The sequence below is a fragment of the Cupressus sempervirens genome, chromosome 6 (genome assembly GCF_028749045.1).
Source record: "Cupressus sempervirens isolate cs-2001-9-10 chromosome 6, ASM2874904v1, whole genome shotgun sequence".
NCBI lineage: Eukaryota > Viridiplantae > Streptophyta > Pinopsida > Cupressales > Cupressaceae > Cupressus > Cupressus sempervirens.
Window position 1 is genome coordinate 378288880 of NC_143123.1, and position 17655 is coordinate 378306534.

Here is a 17655-nt window from a genome sequence, read left to right on the forward strand (position 1 = left end):
CTTGATCTCTACCGTCCATATGACTTTAAAAGGGAGAGAGCTTTCCCCCTCAAAAGATCGATCCTCATTCGAATATTGTTATGCTGCAGGTTTTCCGACAGAACTTTGTGAAGAACTTCTCACTTCTTGTCTACATTCTCTCATTCCATCATACTAGCATAAGATCATATGGCATTCTTAGCATAGTTGCATGTTAGTTTAGCTTTTATTTTTGCAATAATCTCACATAGCTTAACAGTTGGTTTTGTAACACTCTCATTCATGCTTAGAGTAGTTGCACTTTGCATATTCATTCTAATGTAGTCTTCATATTTGCATTTGTATCCTTGAGAGATTCATTGTAGACACTTGCATTCTTGCTCGTCTCAAAGAACCTCCCGTTGCATGGTTTACTAACAAGAAGCGTATCTCTAAAGCTCGGCTAAGAGCCTTCAAACTTGAAACATACCTTCTTGCACTCCGTGGATAGGGAGCTCTAAGCCGGTATTCGAACATTCCGAACTCATGAATCGTTTGGATAGAAGGGTTTAGAGTGTGACACAATTCGAGTGTACACTTATAAGTATATAATAGACCAAAAATAACTTGACAAAACATAAGCAAACAAAAAGATGTTGAAATCCAAAAGGTACAATACCAATTCACTGTTTGCATAATCCATCTAATAGACTGCTAATCATAATATAGAACATGATTTATATTGAAAGCGGCCAAAAAGATGAATGCTGTGTCATGCATAGATCAGTATGTTGAACAGTGCGATCAAAAATCACACTGTGCTAACTGCACCTTGTCCAGTCTTCTCATTTTCCTCTTCTTCCATTTACCTCTTTTCCTCCTCCTTCGGTGAATGTAAAACAGCAATAGGTATCATGCTTTTTGAGATTTTTCAGCAGCAGAGCCCATCCACTTAAAGATTTCATTTGTTTTTTAAAAAATTGGCTGTTTTGTATGCATCTGATTTGAGCGGCGCCCTAAAATCTAGGGATAGCTAAGGTACATCGCAAAGTTTTAAAACTGAAGGAACATCCCTCCTTTTAGAGGCATCTCAGGATATCCCCAAGATTAAAAATAAGGGATGGAAAAGGACTGAACCCTTCGTCCCAAAATTACCAGGACATCCAAGACATCACTCAGATCACAGCTGGATTACCATGAAGCACCAGTTTATAATGAGTTACAAATACATAACACACCCACAGCTACAGGGTAGCTTGTTATTTAATTATTTTATTATTACTAAAGTCAGCATTAGCAACATACAAAAATCCCCAGCTCACTCGGCTACCAAAATATTATTGGCAAATGTTTGATCCAAGATTTCCCATTACTCCAGAAGAACACAATTGCTCACAACATTGGATGCAACTAACAGCTTCAGGGATGCTATGTACAATAAAAGCATTTTCTAATTATTCTTGCAGAAACTTAATACAGCTGAATTTCATTCAATAGACAAAATTGACATCCATATTCAAGATAACTGGATGTCTTGTGGAGGGGCCAATATGAAGGCATGAATTTTGTACAAAGCTCCGTATTACTTACACAAATTGAAGGTCCATTTGGACTAAATGCGCAGCAGCTCATTATAATCTATACAAAGGAGTTCCAACCAATGCTCCTCAATGAATTTTCATCACAATAATCAACTCAACATGAATATACAGGCCAAATAAACCACTACATTCATTACTCAATTGAAACAAGCTTCCTCCGGCTTCAGTTAACCATATTAATATTGCAGCCCACCGGGAATTTCTGTATGCGTTAGTGAGAAATCCTATAGAATCCAATTCGTGTAACAAGTGGTCCAAGTCTCTCATAAGATGGGTTATCTAGAAGAAATAGAAGACCCACAGCATTTGATGACACACCACGCATGTACCTATGTCATGAAATTAAGAAAAAAACACATTGATAAAGCAATGCATCACTCATCAAAAATTTTGATACATTATACAAGAGAAAAAGAGTACAAATAAAACGATCCTTGAAACTAATACATACTTGGTTTGGCATCTCCGTACAGCTCTCCTGAAAATGTATGACAAAATCCACTGAAATTCCAGAGCAAGAGAGGGCATTTAGTACCAAACAATTTAACTAATGAGCTAAGACAAAATATAAGATACCAAATGTAAAAGTGGTAAAATAACTAATAATAGAACCCAGAACTAATATTACATTGTCAATTATATTTGTGAAGGTACTCTCACAGATATATATAACTGGAACTCCGCATTTGCCAAGGCTCTTACATAAATTATACATAAAGCTGTTGTCACTTGCTGTTCTTGAAGATATCATGCGAACTTTCAGTGACTGACATAATCTTATATAATAGTTATTGTAAATAATATATGTCCATAAAAGTCACTATGCAATTATTTATGCATGAGGCAATCATGTGATAGAGAAGACATCTGTCCTGTGCACCATGTTTGATGTTTCAGGCCATTGTTAATCCAAGGATTCCTTAAATCAAAAGATTTTGGGGTCACCCACACTTTAATGATTACCAATTAAATCAAAGTTCTGTAAAGCTAGCCGTTCTCTCTCTTTGTGTGGTTTTTAAACACAATAAACAAAGGAATTTCTTCTCAAAATGTACGAGAGCTTTTGAGCAGTACAGGAAAAACAATGTTATTTATTTAATTTACCCCCTTTCCTGGCAAAGTCCTATTTCAGAGGACACCCAAATTATCAAAGGCAGCTATAAAAAGTTATCTGCATCCATTCTCCTATGATAAACATTAAATTTAGCTTTAAAAAGGATACTCTGCAGTGGACTTTACCTCTGCATTCACAATCCTTACACAAATTGTCACTCTGATACAACATCAAATCTCTATATTGCACAACCAAAATGGGACAATGAAATTATAATTCATGCAAATGACACAACGTGGTTTATCCAAATAATAGGTGATGGAAAAGTTCAAAATAATAAATAACTGAAACAAGAAGATGGGGCAACCTCAAGGGAGCAGCCGAACACATACAATAAGCAGAAAAAAATATTCCACAGTTTGATTATTTGGGAAAGATACAATTAGTCAACAAAACAGAAATTAATAAATAGAAGCAGAAATTGAAAAATAGTAACTAATACAATGACTCAAACGTTAAGCACATACTTGTTAGCCAATCCACAACCTGATTATACATAATGGCATAAGGATGGCTAGTGCCATAACACAATAATTTCTGAAAAGACAATTTCTTGGCCCTTTCGAAATAAGGGTTCAGATACTAGCCTCTCTTACTTTCATAGAGATTCTCCAGGTAAACCTGGTGACGCATTGATGTTAGCTATCATTACTGTAATTCCTTATAAAGTTCATATAATTGATCATTTTTATTACACATTCATGAGTGATATTTTTTCTTTCATATCCATTGGGCCATTGGCCACAAGGTTTAAGAGACTTCCAAGAACTTAAAAACAGGAAACATGACAGAAAATGGGTTAAAGAAGTTTTAGCAGAGCTAAAATGTGTCTGTGTGTGTGTATATATGTGTGTATCTATCAACCTGAGTCAGAAAATATTTATGTGCACAAATGACAATTGCAACCCTCTGAAAGATTTCAACAATCCATCACAAAACTCTAAACATTAGATAATACTATCACAATTTCCCAAAACCATGAATTGTTGTACATCTAAAGACAGTAACCAAAAGATGAACACTGGAAAAACTTTAAAAGTTCTATTTCTAGAAGTTAAAAAACATTAGAAGAAACAACCACTGACAATTTATATGATCTATTAGTAATTAGATATCATAATGGTTGTATGTAAAGAAATGTCCACTAATGACTGCAATGTGCACTTCTATTTCTAGAAATTAGAAAACATTAGAAGAAACAAGCACTGACAATTTATATCATCTATTAGTAATTAGATATCATAATGGTTGTATGTAAAGACATGTCCAGTAATGACTGCAATGTGCACGGTGTGCAAGATCTCTGATGTTAAATGTGAAAAAATCTATAAAAAATGAATTAGATATTAGACAAAAGGATCTTACCCTTCTTCACTTAAGTTCAATGTTTAGAAAACTTAAACCTAATTTTTGCAGATCTGAATAACCCACAACAAGAAATGACTGTAAATGCCAAAAAAAAGACTAGAAATTATTTTTCCTATAAATATTTTTTAGCCCACTAAACAACATCATTGGTCAGAGTCATATTTCGTAAAATATGGCCAAGCATTTGTACCAGATCCCTCTGACTATGATTAACATTTCTTTTGTCTCATGTTCAATTGCCTGGCTTCAAATAGAAGAATCTCAAAATTGTATCCTAGATGAAATAAATCAATGTTGCATTTGATCAATAAGCAAATCTTACACTAGTAAATAAAAATGAGGCATACCTAGATTTAAACAGACAAAATATTCATCATAGCTTGGGCAGTAAAGGTGAAAAAGCATTTGGACCTTGACAATTCTCAACACATATTATCAAATAAAACCAACTGAAGCAATGAATGCTTCAATTGAAAATGATTTAACAATGAAATAATTCTAAACCCATGGATATTCTCTTAGGAATATAATGGCAGATTACCCAAAAAAATATTCAGATTGATACACCCCACAGCTTAATGCTATAAGGCTGTGCATCCAAATGATAGGGTACAAAACATATTAACCAAGGTGTTGGTGATTTGTAGCTTCAGTCGGATAGATATAATGAAGAATATTTCTTTATTTTATATATATATAGTTAAAAGTAAAACTGATTTAATTCACTGTTTGCAAATATGTCTTAATACTGTTTTAAGTTTTTAACCGATCGACGGTATGAGAGGTCTTGTTTGTGATTGGAAAAGTCATAAGTTAAATGTGGAAGCACGTCCATGAATGAACGTGTCTCCCACATGGGAGACACATTCATGCATGGGCATGCCTCCATAAATAATATCCTGCTCCCTACAGATATGCAATTGACAGCAAAGACATAACCACCAGTGAAGACACGTTCATTCATGGACGTGCTTCCATAAATAATATCCTAGTCCCCTACTGATATGCAATTGACGGCAAAGACATAACCACCAATGAACACATAAGTCATCAGTCTTCAAAGTGGTTTGTCTTCCATCTGCATTCAAGTTCAGTGATCAATACAATTTGCCTACAACCTGAAGAACAATAAAAGTATTCTGAAAGCATTGAAAGACTCTGAAATATAATTACGGATATTCTTATCAGCAAATTTAAACAAACAGAGGTTGTATTTATCAATACAGATCTGATCACACTATCTTAACATGGTACAGAGCAGTAACGAATGTCTCTGGGATTGGCAACCCATGCCTATCTGAAAGTTGCAGCAAGCTGATAAAGTTTGATAGACAAGGAAGTCGGATCAGTAATATGCTGGACCCTTGAATTTTGATCATGACAAACACCAGTCAAATTGAATACAATGTGGGGCTCTATTATCAAGTCACGATGATGAAATAGATGTCGAATCAAGTTCGGAAAAGAGGTGGATGGTGGCACTGACAATTTTCTATAATAATATACACATCATCAATGCGTCTCTGAAACTGAATGAATACAGCAGGATTAATTATGGAAGGATTTTTTAAACACATGCAATGTATTGAAAAATTATCAGAAGAGCATATACCCGCAGTACGTCGGGAGTTTTGGCTGGAAGTATTTTCAGCTCCTGTCGTGTTTGACCCAAGAGTATCTGCTGAGAGCAACAGAACATTTTCATCTCCACCTGTTGACTAGCTTGATTACACCAGTTTTGATTGCTGGAGTGTTACTCTTGAAAAAATTAATTACTTCCCCAGTGTTCTTGTTAGACCAACCTTTCCTGAAGCACACCATTTACTCCCCTTCATATTGAAAAAAGCGCTGCATTAAACTCATACATTAGCAGAAGAGGCGGTGAAAAGGAAGAATATTTAAATATTAGTAATCATTTTGGGTTTTGAACGAGACCATGCACCCAACATCCACAAAGGATGGAACAAATAGCAACACCTATGCTCTCAAATCAACCAACTTGTCCATTAATGAAGCGTGCAACTTTACTCAAATAATGTGACTATCCATAAGCAGCCCTGTGTTTGTCAGGCCAGGTTAAAGAAGTTCGTTGTTAAAATGATATTTGAAGCCTAAGAATTTTACAAATAGAAAACCAGTGCCAGCCATCATTCACTCACTTTGAACTTTTGAAACCAGTGGTAATCCCTAGCTGTGTTCATATTACTGAAGGAAGTAGCAGAAAATTCTATTTGAATCTTAATTTGACTGCTTGATAGAAGACAAATCACTCATCAAATCACAGTTGCTAGATGAAGCAGTGAAATGTGGTCTTGTGGAATTCAAAGCTCCTTGCAAACGTTATCCAAGCTCGTTCCTAAATGGGAACACCCAGAACAAGTAGCAATGTTTTTTGTTTTGTTCTCCTGTGATCATTTTGATGTTGAGCATAGACTCATATTGCACACCAGCATCCGCTGTTTTGGACAGACATAAAGACACCTGATCTTCTATGCACTGACTCTCTCAGAATCATCTTCGCAGTGACACTATGAATGCATCAAAGCTTGTTGCAACCATTTTAATTTTCTGCATACAGTCCATGTGCATAAGATTTCACACTAATGTGGATCGATTCTTCTCATTTCAATGTGCGGAACAAGAGAATTAGCCAGAGCACATAACAGATGTCTTGAAACATAATTTTAAAACATCAACATCAAGTGCAGGCTGCCCCTATTATAGGTGATACCAAACAAAACATTCTGATGGAAAACCAAATGAAAAGAGGGGCGGAACAGATCTATGTATCTAGCATGATTTTACAGTGGGTCTTCTCCACCTTCGGTGGCTTCTAGAGTTATCTATTGGTGCACTGAATATATTTCTTTTGCTGGCTTATTTCTTGAAACAAAAGAAATAGCCAGAGCACATAACAGATGTCTTGAAACAAAATTTTAAAATATCAACATCAAGTGCAGCCTTGCCCTTATTATAGGTGATACCAAACAAAGCATTCTGATGGAAAACCAAATGAAAAGAGGGACAGAACAGATCTATGCATCTAGCGCAATTTTACAGTGGATCTTCTCCACCTTCGGTGACTTCTAGAATTATCTAATTGGTGCAATGAATATATTTCTTTTGCTGGCTTATTTCTGAGAAGACTAGAAGCAGCACAGCTAAAGACTACCCTATAGTATTGGGAGATTATTGATATTGTCACTGTGCATGTTTACTGTGACTGATTTGAAATTTGTGGTACAAATTAAGTGGACACTGAATTACAAGAGTGGGGGATACTACAGATGATACAAGTTGAGTTCAAGTGAAATCTTTACATGGGATGGTTAGCATCAAGGAGTAGAAGGAAAAAGTTGAGACAAGAAGGATCTCCCAGCAAAAGGGACTGGACTACGATTTGATTATGTGCGTATGATGAGAGTCTTTTGAAGCAAGGCCACACATTCTACAAAGGGTAGAAAATCCAAGTAATACTTCAAGCAAGGAGTACTTGGCTCGCTTGGACAAAGAGCTCGCTAGGAATGCATTCGACCCAGAATTGGTTAAAGTGCAAAAACTCACATTCTAACTAGTGATCCATTAGGAATGATGTTAGTTAGCATCTTGAAATAAGTATTGTTGGTTATTATCTGTCGAATACTAATTTTATTTGTATATCGTAGTCAATCCCTTAACTATATCCATGCATGTAATATAAGAGCTATTTGCTTTATTATGCCCTTGTTCTTTTCCTTGATACCCAAAGATGATTCTTTGCAAAGAAAGAAAAAGAAGAATAGAAAGAAGTTTACCATATTTGATGTAATGCAAAATTGTGGGGGGGAATAATAAACAAAATTCCATTCCCATTTGAACTATCCTTAGAGGGGAGATGTCAGAAAAGTAAAACAAACAAGGATGTGCAAGGATGTTCTTCCAGTTAAAGAAGACAGGTGCATAAGACATGCTGCCAAGTATTGTGCGGGACTCAATCTTATGACAGTAGCTCCAATGAAGTTTTGATCTGGACTCAATCTTATGATAGTAGCTCCAATGAAGTTTTGATCTAGGATCCATTAATCATTTTGATGATTGATGATTATGAGTATCCTTCTATATCAAGAGGGAGCCTGACATTTCATTAGAGGCAACCTTGGACAAAGAGAGGGAGCAAATAGAGGATATATTTGATTTGACTTTTGAGGATTTTGATCATAACTATTCAGAGGGAGTAGACCATGTCGAGATAGATTCTCCAATGATCAAGAAACTATAGCAATTAGAGGACTATGATTCATGAGATGAAGTTCCATATGTGCAGACTAAAAGGTCTTTATGCGAATGCCTCAGCCGTAGATGGATATTTGGAATTCAAAGTACATTATCACCGAAGATCTGACAACCAATATTTTTTTTCTCCAAGCCTTCTACCATTGTGAAGTTTGTACATTATTGAAGACAAGAATTAATGGATTGGAGCCTTTACTAGTAGGGAGCCTCAACATCAGTGATTACCTAAGATGTACTTTAATACATCATTCTCTATGAGGAGAAATTTGAGGTGAAAGCCTTTGTTCCACCCTCTGAAAATGTTCATGGTGGATGTCATGTGAGTGACTACATGACTTTGTGGAAACATCGTACAAGGTGATGATCTTTCATTGATGTTTGTTTATGGTTAATATAGTAAGGTGACAATCTTACAATAGTCTAGCCTTCTATCGTGATGGATATCATATCTTTGATGTCTAAGAAGATCATGATAGATTATATCTTGTCAATCAATCAACTAAGAGATAGATATTGCCATATGAAGATCTATGAGTTGTATTGTATAGATATGTCAAGGTGGATTCCTTAAACAAACAATGATTATAATGTTCCTATGGTAAGTATCATAGAGTGATACGTGTGCATATACCCTATGACTTGGTGAATATCATGTGGCTTGATATTCAGAGGCCGTTACTCAGAGTAATTGGTAACTATCATGCGAATTGATAGTTTAAGGCCATTACTCCTAATATCATAAGATGATATCATTATGGTTACTCTCTCCTAATCATAGATATTCATAGACATGCCATTATAATTATTGTCATGTTGATTATCCTCCCTAGCTAAGAGGGAGTGTTGGTGATTTGTAGCTTCAGTTGAATAAATATAATATGTAAATGTGTATAAGATATAATAAAGAATATTTCTTTATTATATTATATATATCATTGAAGAAGATAATATTAATAATCATTCTGGAAATTGTGTATAAAATATTATTGTTAATACTGATTTAATCAACTGTTTGCAAATATGTTTTAATACTGTTTTAATCAATTGACAGTATGCGAGGTCTTGTTTGTGATTGGGAATTTCATAAATTAAATGTGGAGGCATGTCCATGAATGAACGTATCTCCCATGTGGGAGACACGTTCATTCATGGTTGTGCCTCCAAAAATAATATCTTACTCCCTACTTATATGCAGTTGACAGCAAAGACATAACCACCAATGAACACATAAATCATCAACCTTCAAAGTGGTTTGTCTTCCGTCTGTATTCAAAATCAGCAATCAATACAATTTGCCTACAAATTGAAGAATGATAAAAATATTCTAAAACCATTGACAGATTCTGAAATATGATTTCAGACATTCTTATCTGCAAATTTAAATAAACAGAGGTTGTATTTATCAATACAAATCTGATCACACTATCTTAACACAAGGTGTTTGGGTCTCTCCTGTCTATAAACACAAGTAGACACTATAAATATTCCACCTAATCATCGACCTTTATCATTATCATTTCAATCATTAAATGTCATTAATTATGGATCCCATTTTTTAATCAATAATTAATTTATTATCATTATTGACTATATTAATTTCTAATAATTTTTGTTTATCCATTTGAAGTTTAAACAAATAATAATAAATTAATTTATTATCATTATTGACTATATTAATTTCTAATAATTTTTGTTTATCCATTTGAAGTTTAAACAAATAATATTTTCTTATTTAAATAAATGAGAACTAATTTCCATTCAAATCATCAATCACTATTAGTGTAAATAATTAATTATTATTACACTTAAGTTTCCTTAGGATAATGCATTTTTATATTAGTTGTCATGTAGACACTTAGATATATGCATCGACATATGAGTTGTCTTGTTGACAACACAGGAGTTAGCAACTTATTTGAGCATATAGTGTCTACAACATCTCTTTATGAGATACACCTATGTAAACTTATCCTCTCATCATCACACAAACTCATGTGCTCAATGAAGGATAATCCACTCTTGATGGACATATGGTTAGTTGTAATGTTTATCTCTTTGCCGTCTCCTAGTCATTCTAGTTGTCTTTATATATAGGCACTTCTAGTGTGTATTCATCTCATATCCAATTATCTAATATCAAATCATCATATTCTATTATCATCTTGATCATTATTGAGATTCCCATTTGATCACTATCTGTCTCTCTTGTGGTATCTTCTAAGCTTCTTGATCTTGGCATTGAATTATTGCCTTAGGCAAATTCTTACATGGCATAAGAGCTATACCAAATTCTCACGGGTACCAGAGCCATAGGAGATTCATTGCATAGCCATTGGAGAGATTTTTTTTTTCAAGTCAAAATTGGAGCTTGCTAGTGCAAATCAAATATTGGTATCACATTCAGAAGGTCAAAAAACCCCCAAATCGACTTTTGTTTCATCAAAATCGGACATCTGAGGTGAAATCAAGAGTCATTTGATTTTTGGAGGTGCGACAACGGCGATTCAGGAAAAATAATTACAGAGGTGATTTTGAAACAGCGATATCTCCCTCATACGGACTCCTTTTTTCGAGCAATTTTTTTTTTTGGGGTAGAATTTCATGATCTACACATTGGTGCAGGATGTTTGAGATCTTTGTTCTTGAACTTTTCTGCAAATTGCAAATCCCGATTTTTGCAACTTCAAAGGCTTAGTTCAGGCTCATCTGGACACATATTCAGGTGCTCTCTTTTTTTGAGAGTGCATGATTTTTTGCCTACTTTCTAGATCTGGTATCAGTTTGGAATAATTCTGAGGAGACATAGTACTTTCAAATTTTAGTCACATTTTGGCCTATTGGCACTTGTAATTAATTAGATCCTTGAGAGGTCTTGTGTCTTATCTTGTTGAGTCCGATATAGCTTCATATTTGTTGTTGTTAACAACAAAATCAGAAGTCCACTTAGGCCCTAAATTGGCAAGTGGCTATTGTAATTGCACTAAATATAAAGTGCCAAATCATGCATTAGGGGGGTTTCTTTGTTTTTTTTTGCATTTTGGGTCTGCACACATTATTTGATCTCATGGACTCATGTCAAAACTGTCACTTTGGTTTAAGATTCAAATTGACAAAAAGGAACTATTAAAAATGGAGTGCTTTGATGATTGATCATCTAAGAGAACATAAAAAAAGGTTTCCTTATCTATATTCGAAGATATTTCCACCTAATACTAATTGGGGACATCTTTCTCTTCTTCTTCGCTTTATGTATAACAGTATGAGTAAGGAATCTTTTGCTCCTCTTAGTAAGGCAAGTAGTAATCATGACGTTTAGATGTGTCTTTGGGAAGCATATGGAGATCCACGAGTCCCTCAATTACCAGAGGACATTCTACCTCCAGTCACTCCAGTGGTGGTACCTACAACTCCAGTTGAGATCATACCTCCTAATGCTCCTATTGCTTCTACTGATCCAATTCCAGCCACAGATGCTCCTGATTCAGTGCAGCAGGAAACACCATGTCTTCCTATTTCAGCTTCATGGGATGACTTCCTTCCAGACATTGCAGTGTTGTTTGTGGAGTCTTATATTGAAGATGTGGGAGGCATTATTGATGACATCCATCTTCTCTTTGTTGAGGAGAATTCTTCTTCACCTGTTGCGAGGGAACATTTTGACCCTCAACCATTTGATCTTTCTTTTGAGACTGACATGATTGTGGACACTTTTTTTCAGCAGTTGGAGGAGGACTTTTTTACAATCAGTCTTTGGAGATAGTATTCCAGTTTCCTCAGACATCATATCTTTTGAGGATTCTTCCTACTAGTTGGGGAGCATTCTCTACTACACCTATGGCACCACTTCTTCCTACAAGGAGGAACATCATTTAGTTTTCATGGTGCAACTTCTTCAGTCATCAAGGAGCTTCTTTCATGGGTGTGCATTCATCATTGAGGGGAGGCTACATTGCTTCTCTTCCCATATCTTCCTATAAGGATGATTCCTTGTCTTTGGAATTTGATTCACTTTCATACATGGACATGTTACCTTGTTTGCCACCTTCTTTTGGGAATCCATCAAATTGGCTTGTGGCATCTACATTCATCAAGGACTTGTCAACATACGAGCAGACTTCAAAGGCAGCATCCATAGCATACTACATATGGATTCCTCATCCATCTTCCTATCCATAATGGGAAGTATAATTGCACCTATACTTGGTGTATCTTTCTTCCTAAAGGGAACAATGTCGTTTGTAGGCATTAGATACTATTTTGTCTTCATGACATCCTTGCAGGAGATTATTCAATATGGGGGGATACCACCATGTATTTTTTCTTATGGGGGATATATGCTTGTACATGCATGATGTATGTCATACTAGGGGGGTCTTGATTACTCCATCCTTGCATGCATCTTGTACTACTTCATCTCTCTTTTTGGAGGAGGTTTTTCCCATGAGGTTTTCCCTCTTTCTCCGTTTTCAAAGAGATTGCATTGCATAGTATTGTATGTAGAGCATTGCATTTATACATGGGTACCTAGCATGGCTTAGTGGCCGAGACCCACATTGCATCTTGCATTTAGCTTTGTGAGCTTAAGTCATTCCCCTAAGTTGCACTTAAGGGGGGGTGTTAGTGTAAATAATTAATTATTATTACACTTTACTTAAGTTTACTTAGGATAATGCATTTTTATATTAGTTGTCATATAGACACTTACGAATATGCATAGACATATGAGTTGTCTTGTTGACAACACAGGAGTTAGCGACTTATTTGAGCAAATGGTATCTACAACATCTCTCTATGAGATACACCTATGTAAACTTATCCTCTCGTCATCGCACAAACTCCTATACTCAATGGAGGATAATCCACTCTTGGTGGACATGTGCTTAGTTGTGATATTTATCTCTTTGTTGACTCCTAGTCATTCTAGTTGCCTTTATATATAGGCACTTATAGTGTGTATTCATCTCATATCCAATTATCTGATATCAAATCATCAAATATCCATTATCATCTTGATCATTATTGAGATTCTCATTTGATCACTACTTGTCTCTCTTGTGCTATCTTCTGAGCTTCTTGATCTTGGCGTTGAATTATTGCGTTAGGCAAATTCTTACAGTCACCTCCTCTGATCATTTAGTTTTCATTTAGGAACCTCTTCATCCATAAATCAACCCAGTCTTCAAAGGGAAGCTTCTTCACAATTATCCATCAATCAATTTAAATAATTTGTTAATATCTTCTCATCAATTTAAAAACCCAATTTTCCATGTAACAGCTCAATTAACTCAAATCCTTGATCTTCTTGTCTCTCAATTGATCTTTACTCGGAAAATCTATAAATAGAAACATTACTTCATCATTTCATATCAATACTCATATAGTCTATTGTGTCAAATCATCCCCGTTTGAATCTAGTTTAATGTTGTAGAGTTGCATCCACATTTCAATAACGCAAATCAAGTTATATTTTAAGATTTGCAATGAAGTGGTTAGATAAGAGTTTAAGTTGATAGCAATTTGTGTTTTCAACTTTGTTTGATTTTCCATATTTGCGATTTTCCATATATATATATATATCCATTTTACACAACAAACAAATGTATATTAGCCAAGCCCCACAAATATATAAGCATTATGTCACATACAGATCTCCATTTTCCTCTATATATACGCATTCCCACATTCTCCCCCATGATTGTATATACTCACAAAACCAATAGTTGTATGTTCATAAAACTCTAGATATATTCATTAAATTCTACAACATATACACAAACATCCCACAACCACATGATGTACACATAAAAGTCCAACCATAATCAATAAACTCTCACAAACATCCACAATCAATCATAAAGCATAAAATGCAAGTATTCTATATACATACTCAAACATCTCACAGAAAAGTTTGACCTTTTGATTTTTTTGGTTTGTTTCATTTGATCTTAGCCCTGAGTTGTATTACTAACAAGAGCTTTGCTCCAACCCACAGTCACGCCCATTCTACACACATAATTGCAGGGGACTTAAGCCTAGCCCCTTTGCCCTAGTCACGGCATTACTTGCACAAATGACAATTTTTGCATTTTTCTTAATTTATTAGAACTTAGCAAAGCATCTAATGTTACTGTTGTTTTCCAGTTTGCAGCATTTGTTTTTATATTTTTTTACTGACTGTGGTAAGAATTTCCATACATAGATAATTCTGTGTATATTTGCATACCTATGATGTAATATTCATTTCATGATTATCTGTCATAGTATCACAGATATGTATTGCTGATTCAGGAATGTTCTAATATAAGAGATATGTACGTAATGCTATGTATGTTTATACTCTCTGACTTCTGTAATCAATCACAGTAGGGGATATCAGGGATTACAGGCAGGAGAACATTGATGTTGTCACCTTCTAAGCACGCAACCTCATGGTATATGAGCCAGGAGTCCCATGCGTCCAAAGGGGGGACATAGGGGCCTACCTTTGGCCTTAAGCAAGCACAGCCTTTCTAGGCAACCTGTTGTGAATATTCCTGATGACCTCTACCATGGCAAACAAATGCATAAGGATGTTCAATCATTGGAAGTGAGATTAAAGTGCCAAGATTAAGGATAATGGTGATACGACAAACCTCATTTCAACAACATATACAACTCCCAAACACATTATAGTCTGTCCCCCAACATACCAAACTAACTACTTGCAATCATCCCAACAACAGTATATACAACCCCAAACATATCAAGCTAACCTCTCACAGTCACCTTATAACCCACAATTGCCAATAAACAACCACCACCACATCTCTTCCAAATCCAACCTTGTAAGTTCCCCTGCCCAAGAGCGGCAAGTGATGGACACTCATAGGGGAATGCAATCAAGGACCTTACAAGAGAAGAAAACATACAAATTCAAAGAATTATGCCCTTACCCCTTTGACATATTTGTTGGTAAATAGATTTGTTCTTTCCAGTTCTGACTCACAAGTGCCCTAATTTGTGAACAAACTCTGATTACAACAGTTTGGAAAGTTGCTTCTAGTAAGGCCAACTTCCCTCTGAATTGTTAGGTACAGGTCCCTATTGCAGATTTGCAATGAATTTTGTTTATCCTAAGTTTAACGGGGTATGTTCTTAACCCAAGAACAGGAAAGGTTAACCGAGTTAAAACTATATGAGATTTTAACCCAGGCAAGGAATGATTTAGATAAAATTAACTAAGTTTATGAGTTTCACACATCCTATGAACTCATATGACTGAATGATTTTAAAATTGCATGCTAGCTGCTACTAAGCTAAATTTATCATAAACTAATTGCAGAGAAAAGAAAAGTAAATCACAGAATGAACGCCTAAGAGATCCCTTTTAAACTCAATATGACAATACTTATCACAATCAGTTTGCTGCCTGAAAACAGGGGAACGAAGCTCTGTTCTTTCCTTCTCAATTCAGACAAAGAGAAGATAAAACTATTAACATCTAACAAATTGGAACAGAAAATAATTGATACAGAAATACCATTCAATTGACTCTGCAACATTAAGTATTTCACACCAAAAATTTTGCCGACCCTTTATTAATCTTTCATTAGCATACATATAGGATTCTGAGATGACTGTTACAAAGGAAAATCAATCGGTTCATCTCCTTGAAAATGACAAATGACAAGCAGCCAATTCGTCTATTACAATGATCACATAACAAAAATGGAAAGGGCGGAATATGAATCACTTTGCCTTCTTTCCCTTTTCTGCTTTTGCCCTATAGGCCTTAGCGGCTACAATGATTGGAATTAATTCCTCATGCCTATGGACATGCACATTGGTGTATCTCAAGAGCCATTTAGAGTGCTCTTGGGCCAGGTCTTTGATGGCGCCCAAACAATCTTGTAGTTCTTCCATGGCCACGTGCACACCTCCACCAAGCTTCTGTAATTTAGATATCCTGTTTTGAGGATTAGAAGCTATTTCCATCAGACCATCTATAAATTTAGAAAAGTTTGTCCGCATAACAGGTATTCCAATGATTGCTTTTCCTTGCCCACTAGACTGTGAGTCTGTGTGCAAGGCTCTTAGTAATTCATAGTCTTTGTCCTACTCCTTTACTCTAGCTTCAGTTTCCTTCAGTCCCTCTTCTGCTGCTATGATCATTTCAGACTTGAACTGCATGCTCTGAAACCATTCAACTATAGGCTCATCCCCTTTAGGCAAGATTTTTGCTTCTACAGCCTCCTTTGTCTTCATGTGAATGATCATTTTCAATAAGGAAACACAATCATCACTCTTGATTTTCTCCGCGACCAAGGTGGCTCTGTTTGATGATATGTTGTCCTTCTCTGTTTCCAATCTTAATATAGCATTGTCGCTCTGCTCTATGATGGAGAGTCCTTCAATCTTGACTTTTCCGCTCCACTCTCTACCAATTTGCCCGAAATGCTTATCTTCCTGGAGCTAGGAGATGAGAGCTTGAACATCTACAGTAGTGGGATCACTAGTCATAAGCATCCCGAAAATGCTCGCCAATGGGGTGACCAATTGCCTGATGAAACTGTTTAATTCTTGTATTTTGGCCTTCATTCTAACCTTTAACAACTTGAGGCTTTCTAATTGCCCTTCAATTACTTCATTTGTTGACTTCCATAAGCCAACCTTGGTGTCATGTCTGGCTTCTCCAAGATCCACGAAGTGTAAGGCAAAATCATCAGGAGACATGTCCTCCAATCTTCCTTCCTTGATGGGCTCGACAACTTCCATGATTAGATGCCCTGTTTCAGGATCTTGCCCAAGGATGGACAAAGTCTTTTGCTTCTTGACTTTGCTCAAAGTTGATCCAGAGCGGATGGCAAGGGACAGAGTATCCTTGTTGGGGATGCCTCTATCCTTCCTCTAATCTGTACTTATTCTTTAGAGGTCGTTCCCAGAGAGTCTATGCTGAACATCTTCCTTTTGGCTAGAGTGGCGACTTTGGTAGTCGAAGAAAAAGGATTCTCCGAAGTATGTGAAACCAACTGCAACGCGTCTTGAGCTTTCTCCATTTCCTTGGATTTCTTTGCCGCCTCATCAAATTCAGTGGATTCACTGTCACTGCTTCCACCATCTCCCAAATCTACCACTTGTACCTGAGAGCTACTTGGTAGGAGTGCAGGGCTTATTGACGAAACTGGACTGCTATGAGACGAAGGGGGAGTGACCGTCGTATCTTTGGCTTCTTCCGCCTTCTTCTCAGCATCCGACGAGGATCCGATCACTAGGAGGGAGCCATCATGGCAAGTTTGCGAAATAGGGATATTTTTATCAGGAGGTTGATCACCTCCGCCGAATGGTTGGGTTAGTCCTTGGGTG

At 36.0% G+C, this 17655-nt stretch overlaps 1 protein-coding gene across 5 annotated transcripts in view; it reads right to left on the reverse strand.

Moving 5' to 3' along the window:
- Positions 1-1391: 1391 nt before the first annotated feature.
- Positions 1392-17655, reverse strand: part of LOC149552639 (myosin-binding protein 7-like) — a 31053-nt gene continuing 14789 nt past the window's right edge. For 3 of the 5 annotated variants that reach the window (XR_016352963.1, XR_016352961.1, XM_089788213.1), the window contains 2 exons: positions 2011-2060; positions 1392-1888 (listed from right to left, as the gene is read on the reverse strand). Coding sequence is in view for 1 of the 5 variants with exons in the window: in XM_089788213.1 (XP_089644339.1) it covers positions 1771-1888; positions 2011-2060 (168 nt within the window). In the remaining 4 variants the exon portion in view is untranslated. Of the gene's footprint in view, positions 1889-2010; positions 2061-5653; positions 5871-17655 lie in introns of all 5 variants that reach the window. The other 2 variants (XR_016352960.1, XR_016352962.1) reach the window with 2 other exon arrangements.